The sequence below is a fragment of the Cyrtonyx montezumae genome, unplaced genomic scaffold (assembly GCF_038088225.1).
Source record: "Cyrtonyx montezumae isolate F1298 unplaced genomic scaffold, pur_monq_1.0 scaffold_3, whole genome shotgun sequence".
Lineage (NCBI taxonomy): Eukaryota > Metazoa > Chordata > Aves > Galliformes > Odontophoridae > Cyrtonyx > Cyrtonyx montezumae.
In genome coordinates, this window is record NW_027072034.1 from 72016369 (window position 1) to 72029262 (window position 12894).

The 12894-nt window shown below is 49.5% G+C and overlaps 1 protein-coding gene across 1 annotated transcript in view; it reads right to left on the bottom strand.

The window, feature by feature from the left end:
* The window catches only part of IGSF3 (immunoglobulin superfamily member 3), a 50860-nt gene that overhangs the window by 7749 nt on the left and 30217 nt on the right, over positions 1–12894 (bottom strand). The window contains exon 6 of the mRNA XM_065743259.1: positions 11085–11489. Within this exon, the coding sequence (XP_065599331.1) occupies positions 11085–11489 (405 nt within the window). The remainder of the gene's footprint in view (positions 1–11084; positions 11490–12894) is intronic.

The following is a 12894-nucleotide window of genomic DNA, read 5'->3' on the forward strand; positions in this document are numbered from 1 at the left end:
GAGATTTAGCATCACACTGCTGTATTTCTGTGGCACTCCCTCCCCCAGACACACACCATCCATCCTCCCTCTTTGTTTCAGCCCAGGACGGCAGCCTCAGCCGCCCGCCCATCCCACCTTCTGGGCTCACTGCTGGTTAAGGAAGGTTATTTCAGGCATTAATCAATCTTCGAGTCCCCGAGAGAGGAGCGGGGAAGGTGATGCTTGGCAGCTTCCTTTCTCCCCCAGCCCCCTTTCCAAACAGTTTATTTTTAATTGGTGCTGGATTATTTTCTGCAACCGTTACTAAGGAAACCTCTGTTACTATAGCAACTGTGTATGTTAAGTCAGTAGCCCTATATCTATTAAAATGCAGCATATACACATGCTGTGTGCGGTGGGGTTGCTCAGCACCAAGGCACCTTGGGAACTGGTGCTACCCCAGGGTCCACGCCTGCAGTGATGGGATGATGACTTCTGCAGTGCTCCCACGGGGACAGAAAACCCCACGGGGAGCCACAGCTGTGCTATCCCAGTAGTTAAGACTGCTACAATGCTACAATGCAAAACAGATCTCTTCATGCCCTGTGCGACTTGCCAGGTCATGTTTAAGTTACCGTATGACACGGAAACTGCTGTAGATGCTGAGTGGGACTGAATGAAGACTGATACTCCAGGCACCCAGCCAGCCAAACCTTGCCCTCTGACACTGGGAAATTCCCTTTCCTGGCCTGGGGATGTGCCTGGGCAGAGGGCCAGGAAGGGGCTCAGCCTCTACCCGCTGAGCTGATGCAGGCTGCCCTAGAGCGCAGCACCCAGTGAGGCTGTGGGTACCCACTCTCAGGAGGCGGTCAAGGCCAGGCTGGATGGGGCTTCGAGCAATCTGGTCTAGAGGGAGGTATCCCTTCCTATAGCAGGAAGATTGGAACTAGATGACCTCTAAGGTCCCTTCCAACCCAAACCACTCAGTGATTCTACGCCCAGAGCACCCAGGTGGTGGGTGCAGCTGTATCAGCTGGCAGGGTTACGGGTGGCTGCTGCTGTGCTGTCAGGAGGTTGATGTTCTCTTAACAGCTTCCCAAACATCTGCTTGGGGAGGGAAACAGGTGCACATTTCTAGGTGAAACTACTCTGCATATCATCGACAAGCCATAATCCTGTTACCACAACATCCCCAGGCTCCCTAGAGGGTGCCAGTAAAGAGGATATCATACCCTGACAAGCTGTAATTGGCCCTGCATATGCTGTTGAGGCTCTCAATTTACACTGGCAACAAGTCACGGTTACAACCCTCATAATTTTCATAAACCAGCCACACAACCTGAGCGACTTCTTCAGTGGTGCTGCAGTCCTCAAGCCAGCACCAAGACTGCAGATGTCAGCTCTCCAATGGCACAGAAAAATGCTATCCTGCACCAGTGTAGGCATCCCATCACGTCTGCTGGGGGACAGCGGGAGGCTAAATGGGTGATGACTGGTGCTGGAGCCTGGCCAGGACATTGGGATGCTACATCCCTGCTCGGGTGGCAAGGCTGGCAAAGACACTAGATGTCTGTATGCTCCCTAGACACCTCTCCTCACATAGCATCCTCCAGCATTACAGGCCCTTTGCATTAATTCTCAGGCTGAGGATCAGGCCCTGGGAACAGGCTCCCCAGGGTCATGGTCCCATGCTACCAGACTTCAAGGAGCATTTAGACATCACTCTCATCACATAAGGCTTGAATTCTGAGTGTTCCAGCACTAAGACAGGAGTTAGATGATCCTTGCAGGTCCCTTCCAACTCGAGATATTCAGTGATTCTATGAGGTCCTGGAAGCTTGCACCTGTGGGCTGGGGTCCAGGCCTAGCCCACCTGACAGCCACAGCAGGTGTCAGTGTGGCTGGGTACTCTACAATCCAATACATATTGTGTGGGTTTTCTGAACACAAGGAAGGCAGTCTCCTCAGGCCAAGCATTTGGCAAGCACAGTTATGCAGATAATCAGGGGAAGGGAAACCAGTCACCAGAGAAGGAAGGCATGATGCTCAGGTCCATTGCTGCTCCTCACAGTGTTTAAGGCGCTTGGTTTTCTTGCCTCTATTTCCTAATCATTAGGCAGAGGTTACAACACTTACCTTCATTACAGAACTTCGTGATCTGTAACTAAAAATGCTCTGATGCAAAGATGCTCTGTCTCAGACTCTTCACATCACCTTCCCTTGTAAAGCTCAAGAAAATGCAACAACGCAACAGCAGCCCTCTACTAAGAGTTTACCTACTAAGTGGGGACCACTGCCACCAACTTATGGGAATGACAGTATTTAACTGTAGCTGAAGGTGCCCTCCCCCATCACAGAAAATACTATACAAAACCCAACATGTCCCCTGTTGCAAAGACGAAGGGGGTTGCCAGCTGGGGGGCAACTGAGCTCTGCATGCCCTTGGCAGTGGTCATCAGGTAGAAAGGGTGGGCCCCCAGGGAGCCTGTTGTGGGCACAGGGAGGCGGCAAGGGCTGCTGTGTCCCACTTTTGGAGACCGTGAACCCCTGGGGAGCACTCTCTAGAAGATGTGCTCTTCTGGAGAGAACTGGTGAAGTACTGCACAGTTTTCCTGGGGACTGCCCTACTTCTAAAAGCCTCCGCTGGGATCTCACTGCTTGGAGGTGAGGGCTATAGGGAGGGAAGAAATGGGGACAAGCCAGCCTGAGCTCATACAGCATTTGACACCAGGGATGGTGTCTAACAGGTCAGCCAGGAGAGACCTATTTCCAGAAGTCCTAAGATGATTTTCATGCACAGGACCTGAAGGACACCAGCCACATTTTGGCACAGCTGACAATGGCCGTACACCCAGAATTGCCTAGTCATTTCCCCGAGAGCACCCTGTGCCCTAAATCCTACTTGCCTGGCTCCAAGAGACCTGTACACAGATCACTACTTTGCCACAGGCAGAGACATGCTTTACCAACTTGGCACCTCTGCCACCTCTTCTATAAAACTCGGATGAAGAGCTTCCTTCACCTACTCGTGTGTCGCAAGGGCACACACAATGATGATGTGGGGAACAGTGGTGATGGGAGCAAGCAGGCACACGTCAGCACACTGACTGCGTGAGAAGGGATGGGTGCCTTGTACTCACCAGGCTAGTGGAAAGCAAGTGAACACACAAAGGAGATGTAGGAGCTGCAAGAAGTGGCCCTTTCACAGAAGAGTGGGGCCAGAGGAAAGGTGTTCACAGAAAGGAGAAAGAGGAATGGGTCCTATGAGGAGCTTGCACAACAGGCTTAAGCGTCACACAGAAATCACCACAAAGACAAAGACTTCCAGTGCCAGTGCAGCCTCCCCTGAGGGGCCAGGAACATGGCAGCACAGCTCCCGACTGCTGTTATTCTCTTTTAATAGAACACAATCCCTACTGAAACTGGATTAGCGAGTTTGCAAATTGCATTAGCCAACATGGGCCTCTGCTGGTGCAACAGGAGTAGGAGAAGGGGAAATAGCATTAGACTTTGCCTGCCATTATTACTGCCGTTATTAACTTGTCACTTTACTGTAGTGTTCCTATAACAATGAATTATTGCCTGCAAACAGGCTGACATGATTGAATTATTGTGAGAGCAGCTCCACAGAAAGGAGAGGAAACGTTAACCCTTTCTGGAGGAGCTGCTGCCCCTTCTGAGGTGGGCCAGACCTTGGTGAAGTGTGTGCATTAGTGACCTAGAAAGTCTCTTTAAAACCTAAGAGCTGCATGTCTGTAGGCACAGCTGGAGAACGCTGTGTGTCTTGCTGCAGGGATGGAGGAAGCTGGGAAGCCAGTGTCTCTGGGGTCCAGGACCTGCAGCTAGGCCTTGCCACCAGCCTGGGGCAGGCCCCACAGCCTCCCTGAGAAACCACATGTCCCTGCAGAACAGCAAAGACTCGGGGACAATTTACCTTTAAAAGCAAACACAGATATAACCCAAATCAAAATGCCCCACAGGTCTAAATTTAGAAACCTTCCTGTCAAACCCTGAAATAAATGTGTAAGTTGTGCAGGAGAGGGGGGGCGGGGAGGGAATAAACGGCTCCCAGCATGAGTTGTGCCTGCTGTCAGAGAACAACGTAAGGCTCACTGATCACTTGTAAATTGAAGTATGGAGATAGGATCACCAGAAGATAAATTCAGTACCAAGCTACAGCCGCCAAGGATAAAGAAAGGAAAAAAAAAAAAACAAAAAAACACACAGATATTGAATCAGTCCTTCGTTAGAGAGATTTCAAACAAAAGAGTGCTACGTCAATTAGGAAAAAAAAAAAGGAATTAAACAGAGCCAAAGAGCAAGTTACAACACATAAAGCAGCACCACATGCAGACTCACATGTCATTCTAGAGACTGGCCATTAATGGCCACAATTCCTCACCAAGGGTCAGAAAGACACCTGAAAAGTTTGAGGTGCATCCTAGCATAGAGCTGCTCCCCCTAACTGTGACTGCAATTTGTCTTCTTCCTGCTCACTGTTTGACTTGTGCTGCTTCAGAGGCTCCCACTGAACAGCTGGCTGCTACATACAGTGAGATGAAATGTTAAGAGTGACATGAAATGCCATTTTCTTGCCATCCAGAGAGAAAGCTCCCCAGACAGACCTCACAAAGGATCGTGAGGCTTTCTGTACTACCTGCACCAGTTCCGCTTGCCCCAGCTGTCAGTGCACAGATAAAGTCCCTTGGGAAAGGCACAACCGAATCCACACAAGAGCTCACTCACTGCACTCACTGTTAATTATTACTTTTCACCAGGTTAATTTTCTGCAGCGGGATCAATGCTGGCATAAGGAATGGGACAGGACCACGCAGCCAGCTGTAAGAAGCAGGGCTGAGGATCATTCCCCTCTATGTAATCAAGTGCTAGATCAGCTCCACTTGCCTTGTGAAACCTAAACTCGTGATTCATGAGTTCATGATACTGCTGCCTCCATAAACTAATTGATGAATCCATCTACTGTGTGGTAGAACAACTGAAAGAAATGAGCCATCTGACATTTCTCAACACGCTGTCATCTTAAACTTCTTAAGGACAGGGGAAGTATTACAGCAGGATAGACTACAGATCCATCATTCTCTGGACTCCACGCTTCCCTATTACACAGGACAGGAAAAACTGTAGAAATTTTCTTTGACAGCATTCCAAATTCTTATTTAAGCAAGTACCATGGCCCTGGGAGACAACTGTTATGTATCTGTGTTAAGATAAAGGACTCTAAGCTATACATTTGGCATGTCCATAGTCTCCCATTTTGATGCAATTAAGCAGACTGCAGGTTCAATGAACCTATCATTTAAGTCTTCGACCATTGTCAGGACAGGCAGGAAACCAAAACTAATCAGTCCCGTAAGAACCAAAGTTCTGGAAAAACACTGCTATAGAAATAGCCCTTATATGTTCTGCTGACATAGGGCCATTAGCTTCACAGACAAAATTGTTGCTGGAAGAAATGGCTAGCTTTGTTTTACTGAAGTTGCTTCCTTCACATGGGCATTGCTCCAGCACCTGTCTATGCAGGTGACTGTTGTGCTGAAGGGCAAAGCCACCAGGAAGCATCAGCTGCAGGAGAAGACACCCCAGCCCATCAGTCAAACCAACACTCACAGAGGCCAAGAGCAATGGATTTACAGTAACTGGGACTGGACTACTAATCTCAGTGGAGCCCAGCAGAAGGCCTTCGGCTCCATGGACTGGGGAAAGGAGAAGAGAGAAGCCAGTGTTCTCTGCCCAAAGGGCTGGCAGTCCCATGACCAAAACTTCCCAGCAGTGTAACCATCATGCTAACAACAACAGTTCACAGGCAAACCTGCAGAGAAGCCAAGTACATTACCACGCCAGCAACGAGAAACTAAACATAAGGGCAGGTGAAACCCAGCTCTGAGCCCACAAGGCCAGTGTCAGCACCTGTGCCGTGGGACCAGGAACATGGCAGCATATCCAGCATGAGCTCCTTCCCTGCTGCTCACAAGTGGGCGCAAGAGGACACGGCAGCCTTTTTGTGGAAGCTTTTTTGTGTCCATGGGTAAAGCTCCACCTCAAATCTGGTTTTACGAAGCAATGTCCTGGAGACATTTAACATGAGGCTGGATGGGGTTTTGAGCACCTGACCTATCTGTTCATTGCAGCAGTTCTGTTAGATGACCTTTAAAGGTCCTTTCCAATTCAAACAATTCTGTGATATCAAGAGGGTACGCTACGCACTGCAACAACAGCGAGAAGATGGGGTCCTCACACCTATGTGACAATGCAATACAGAGAGGAGATGAGGGTGCTGGGAGCAGGTGTGGAGAAAAAACATGTCAGGGTTCCAGTCTGAGATAAATAACTGTGCTGAAGAGCCAGCAGTAAATCCAGCTGCCCCAAGACACCCAACCCAGGGCGAACGTGCAGAGATAGGAGGCTGCCATAAGTATGAGCCTGAGGGAAAAGAGGTGAAAGAAGCAAACCCATCTGTGCCAACTTGAGGAGAAAAAGGGCTCCAGCTGGGCTGTTAATGCAGGTCTGTGCAAAGGCATAGCTCTGAATCACACACCACTGAGCCCCCTCCTCCTGCTTGCTCAGCATGCTGGGAGCTGGCAGGGAGGAGTAGCAGAGCTGAGGCAGGACAGCAGGTCTTACCTATGGGCAGCAAGGAGGAAGGAGTGAAGCTCTAAGCATGTCAGGGACAGGAGGCTGCTCTGCACCACAGTCACGGCTGCTAACGAGCAGCCTCCTGTCCCTGCTGAGTGCCTCTTGAACTCCTCCATCACTCAAGGAAGAGCACAGTTATTTGCCAGATGGAGCAGAAGGCTTGAAAGCAGGGAAGCAGTGCTATTCTACAGAGCAAAACCACTCTCGAGATCAAGCAAGCAGCAAACTTGAGATAAGTTTCCAGACTCCACTTGTACAGGGAAGTTTCCACCTCATTAATTTTTGTTCTTTAACTTTATTGTTAGATTCTGCCAGCAGCCAAAAGCATTGGGTTTTAAAGCATGCATCTTGTGGTCCACACTCATATGAGCCTCCTCTGAAGAATCTGGGAGAGGACAGTACACCACTGGTCATCCACACAGAAAAGACCTCTTCCACATCCAAACACAGGAGGACTCCTTGCACACAGAGATTATTAAGAACTCAGAAGAAACGTAATATTACTTGACATTCATTTGTTAGAGAAAGTCTCACAGACCTCTGCAAATGTCTTGGCAACTGCTGAAAAATCAGTTCTCTCCCAGCATGCCATAGGGCAGCTTATTTTTCCAGTTCTTCTTGTCCTCCTGGTGTCCCCAGTCTGCATGGTCACGACCACCACCTGCACGGCTGCTGACCATGTCTTCAGAGGGAAGGATGAGTGAGATGCTGAGCCGCCCCCCTCTTCAACTGCCAGGAACAGCCTGGACCACAAAGTAAGGGTCCTTTCCTCTCTCCTCAGGTTTCTCCAGCCACCCAAACTCAGCCAGGCTGCTGCCAGTGATAACCTGCAAAGCAACAGTTTTGCACGCCTCCAAGCACAGGACTGCTGGGGCAGCAAAGCCCCATCTCATCCTGATCCCAAAGAAAGTAAAGGCACATCTGTCCCCAACACTCCAAAGCCACCTGAGAAGCCTTCTTTCTCCCCCTCCATGTTGAGTTTCAACCAGACTGCTTCTCATAAACCAAACTTTATGGAGCAGCCTCTGGTGAGACCCTGGAAACTAATTAACACTCTAATGTTGTCCTGATGGCTCCCAGGTCAATCAATCTGTCATAGCTGCTTGCAAAAAAGCACCAAGGAGCCCAGTACCTCAGCGTCTACTCAGTTCTCATCTCCCTTCACTTCTCCCCATCCCTCCTCCCACGTTCATTACTTTCAAAAAAACCAGTAGCAAGAGGACAGATTTATAGAGGTGATTGCAGCTTCTGCCTGTGTGCCAGCCTCAGGATTAGTCACAAAAGGGCCAGTGGCTGGATGACGCCAGGAGGGAGGAACAGAAGGGCAGAAGATGGGAAAAAGACATCAACTTGTGGGCACACGGTGGCCATGCATTTACCAGAGGCTGACTGTCCGCACGCAGCTCACAGTGCAGGGCCAAGAAGGGCTGTGCTGAGCTAACCATGGGGAAGGGGACAGCAACCCCTGCAGTGATGCCAGCCCACACCACTAGAGCCTGCTTCCGCAAAGGAGCCACGATCAGACCCCTAGAGCTCTCTCAAATCACTCCACACTCGCTGCAGGGGAAAGGTAAGTAAGGAAACGCATGCAAGGACAATAGCAATTTAATACACCAGCAGAAATTTACTTGAGCCTTCTTGCCAAAAGAGTCATATCTAGACGCCCTTGCCTGCTCAGATCACAGCACAGCCCCCATCACCTACTTTGCTGCCAGGACTGTCTGCTGCCCTTGTCTGGGTCCCACAGACTGCACAGATGCACGCTGCTTGCAAGCAGCCTGCCCAGTCTCTGCTGCTTCACTTCTGTAAACTTGGCAGGGAGGACCAAGAACCTCAAAGGTGCTGTGAACTAAGCAAGCCTGCCAATCCTCAGGTCTTCCCTGTTCCCCATACACCTGCATCCCACTTGGGGTCCATAAGGCATCAGAGGGCACGTGCTCTCCCCCCCGGCAATGTGGGAGGAGCTGATAAATGCACTTGCATCTGGATTCAAAAGGAACCACTTGCACCTCATCTTCCTCTAATATCATGGTGTCACGGTGTGCTCCCATGCCCGGCCCCTCCAAGGACAGGGAATCCTCAGAGGAAGCCCCAGCATCAGGGGCTAAAAGCCTCAGGGTCTGCAGAGCAGAAAAATGGAAGCACTCCAGAAGGATGCAGGTTGGAAGAGATTTTCATCCCTACACTTGGGGCTTGCTCTGAGCTCAGCCCACGCTCCTCTGCGTGATCCCCTGCCAACTTTGGCTTTGGGGAAGCAGTTGGCATGAACTGAGCCAACTTACATTGTTCCTCTCCCTTTGCTGCAATGTGAGCTCACCAAGAAAGAAACAACAGGCAGCTCACAAGCTGGAAGGAGAGCACTGCCTTGGGAGGCCATGAAACAGCCACAAGCAATCTAGCTGGTCCCCACTCTGGTCCAAAACCTTTCCCAGATCCCCAGAAGCAGCCCATAGAAGTTACAACCCCGCACTCACCCTACAGCAGCACAACTTGCTCTCCCATCAAAAGCACAAAGGAACTGCCTGGGGCAGCATGCCCCTTAGCCTGACACCGTGGAAGTGAGCCATAAAAGGGAGAAATACTGAAGCTTCAGGTACTACTGTCGCTGCTGGTGGGCATCCATGCACCACCAAGGGATGAACAACATGCCCTCACGATGCCTTGTTTTTCTACAAGCTCTGACACATACAGATCACAACCTCTACAGGGCTCTTCCTGTGGAGGTAACAGCTTCATGCCTCAAGGACTGAGAATACCACATTCTAAGGTCAACTCCAGCTCCAGATGTCACACAGGAAACTTCTGCCATTCCACCTGAAGACCTTCAGTTCAGAGCTGGGCTCCTGTTGTTACTACCTGCCTTACTCCCTTCCTTCTTCTGAGTTACACTTTTTATTTCTTCCAGGGAAGAAGAAAGTACTCATGTTTTTTAAGCTGCATTTCCTCTTTTGTTACCCACTGCCCACCTGATACAGCAGCAGGTGAAATTATGTTGCAGCCAGATTAACACACGCCAATTCAGAGCTGGAGCTGCCACTCCTGCAGATTACAAACACTTCCCACCGCAAGACTGCCGAGAAGAAATGGCCGAAGTGTTCAAACAGCAAACCAGCACACTAAGAGAAGCTCCAGCACCTAATCCCTTGAGGATGTGGGACTTCACAAAGCAGAGAGGTTAATGAAGCAATCAGGCAGCCACTGTTTTACCTTTCTCACCTTAACACGATTCAAAGGCAGGCATATATTGATTGCCACTTCTGCACCTGGAACCTGTCAAACAGAAAGGTCACCCTGACAAACAGGGAGCAGAGGTTTTAAGGGAAAACCAGAGTCCCAATATTAACTTGCAGTCTAGAAAGACATGCTAGCTCAATTTGCCGAAAGACCTCCAGAGATGCTTTCTTCTTTGCATATCCCCTAATGGATCTGCAGTGGAGATAGCTCACCTCAAACTCACCGGTATATGGGTCGAGGCAGGGGCTTGGGGCTGGTGGCAAAGGAAAGGAGACACTAGAGCAAAAGTTATGTCAGATTAAGGGGATTTCTAGGGGCACACACTTGGACTGTAGCAGCACTGTACGATACTCAGCTCTGTTCAGGATCCCAAACAAACTCTTCTGAAGAAGAGAGAGGGAGAGGTAAGAACCACGGAGATCTAGGTCGCTTGTTCTGTTAAGGCATCACTTGATGGTTACTACACCAGTAAAGAGAAACTGGCTGCCAGAGCACAGTTTAAATGCCCTCTTGACCACAATGAGCTGTAACACAGAGACTCTCTTCCTTGCTGTCTCACACAGGCAGGCACAGAGACATGCCATGAAGAAACATATTACTCCAGGGACCACCTCCAGTCACTGCTGTTTCATAGGGAAATAAGCTAAAATGATGAACATCAGAAATGTGACCTTGAGAGCAGCGAAACGCCTCACAAGGCAGGATAATCAAGACAAATAGAGAATATTAACCTGGAGATGAGTGCAAGGGAGGAGGGAGGGAGGAAGAAAGAAGGTAAAGAGCTCATGAGGGAGCTTGCAGCATCTCCTGACTTTTGCAAAGACGTGCTGAGGGTTGGGGAAGGTGGAAGAGTCCAAAAAAAAAGCCACTGAGGGAAGAAAAACAACCCCCAAGCCGGAAGGCAACCCTAGGGAGGCATTTCTTTGCACAGGAACACGAAGGGAAGGGCTGACACTGTTACAAAGACCTAATCCAATAGTCTCAAAGGTGCAAAAAGCCTCACTTCAAACAGCAACTCCAGCCTTAGGCCAGGACAGCAGTAAATCATTCAGCTCAGCACAGTCCCACAGTTAGCCTGACCTCATGCCTTGGCAACCCATCCAAATCTTTCCCAAGGGTGTGTGACATCAGTCGCAGCCACAAGAGGGGTCCATACTCTGGACAGACCTCCTCAGCACTGGCATGTACCCATCCCACAATGCATCCCGCAGCTGCTGTGTATTCTCAGCACTTACCTGGCCGCAGGACCCTGATCTCCAGCAGGTTGGAGGTCCTGTCTGCCAGCCGCGTCCAGCTGCTGTTGTAGTTCTTTCTCCAGAGCTCGGCCACGCACTGGTACTTGCCGGCCTCCGTGTCGCTTGCCCGGCTGATGCTCAGCCGCACATTGTTGCTAGACTCAGCCTTCTCGATGGCAGTACGGGTCCGGAAGCCCAGGTACCTGTCACCCCATTGGACCCCACCATCACGTGTGAAGGTGACCAGGTCATGAAACTCACTGCTCCCTGCCGGCTGGAAGCGCCACGTCACTGACACCGGCACCCAGGATGGGTAATGTGGTTTGATGATGCACTGGAGGTCAAAGGACTCGTTGTAGGTTACCCCAGGGGTACGGGAAATAGCTGTGACAGCAAAGCCAGCCTCTGCAAAAAGAGAGAGAAGAGGGCCTTGAAGTGCAAGGCTTGATACTGCATAAAGATCAAGCGTGAGCACTTACAGATGTTGTGATTCACAGCCATCTCTCACCAACAGACCCTCCCCGTTGTTCCCTACTCCAGGTCCACAGCTGGTCGCTGCAGGTGAGGGAAAGTGAGAAGAAACAGCTTTTCTTCACATTTTGGAGAAGTTATAACCTGGCAGAGGTTATGGAGTCCCAGGATGGCAGAAATTTGAATGAGAGAGAAGCTGGTTACTTCTTCCCATAGCACATTTTCCATTCTCTTCCAGATCACAGATTTATAGTTCCATGATTCATATAGTTATCCTCACACATGAACAACTCCACAAGCCAGACAACGCATTTCTACCTGTCTACTCCCAGTACTTTGTTGGTCAGGGAGAGTTTCAAACCAGCAGCCTATTAATAATTTGAAAATAACGAAGTTCACATATTCCAAGTTGGCTGGCTTATATTTTGGGTCAGGGAATTTCCATTGCTCATTTGTTCGAAGCTGGAGAGAGAAAATACCTTCTGTTCTGATACTTCAAAGCAGCCTGCAGATATAGAAGGGACCTTGTTCCCTGCCATCAGCTTCCCCCAGAAGTGTTCACTTCCTGGAGGGCTCCACTGAGTGTCCAGGCAGGCTTGCTATTCCCTCCCCACTTCCCTTTGTTTGCCCTCTCCTTCCCACCAGCTGGGGACTGAAATCCCTTGCTAGGCACTTGAATGCCTCTTAAGTCCAAGGATATGTGGTCTCACCTGAAAGCACATCTCTTCTGGCTGCTGCTTCAGAACCACAGAGTATATGGATTTATGGATTTGAACATCATCTGTGCTGGTTCACCTACAGAGTTTTTTAACCCAGCAGACTGAAAAGCGATTAGATCTCAACTCAAAATACGACTGTCAATAAACTTACTGCATTTTTTTACTAGCATTTTTGGTAGCTTCTTTCTTAGCACCTTCCATTTGAGTTTCTGAAGACACTGAAAAAGCATCAATCTGAACAAAAAATATCAGATTTGGCAGTAGTAAAACAGTAATTGGTATTTTCATTGCTAAATCCTACTGAGCTAATTCAGCTTTGTTAGCTATAGAATGAAGACCTAGGAACATCTCAGAACTGGGTGGGATGTACTCAACCATCAGAAATTTCTCTGGGACAAGGGATGGAGGTAGAGGGACAACTTCCTTCCAATCCCATCTTTTGGAACTGCTGGGCAATTACCTGCATCTTCAATTTTAGCACGACTAAAAGTGGTACGTTTTAAAATCTCAATTTCATCTACTCATTGCTTCACACCCATACACCTTCACAAGTTGCAGCATAAAGAGAATGGCCAACACACAGACGGACGGACAGCAGGCCAGATGCTGCTGACGCCAAG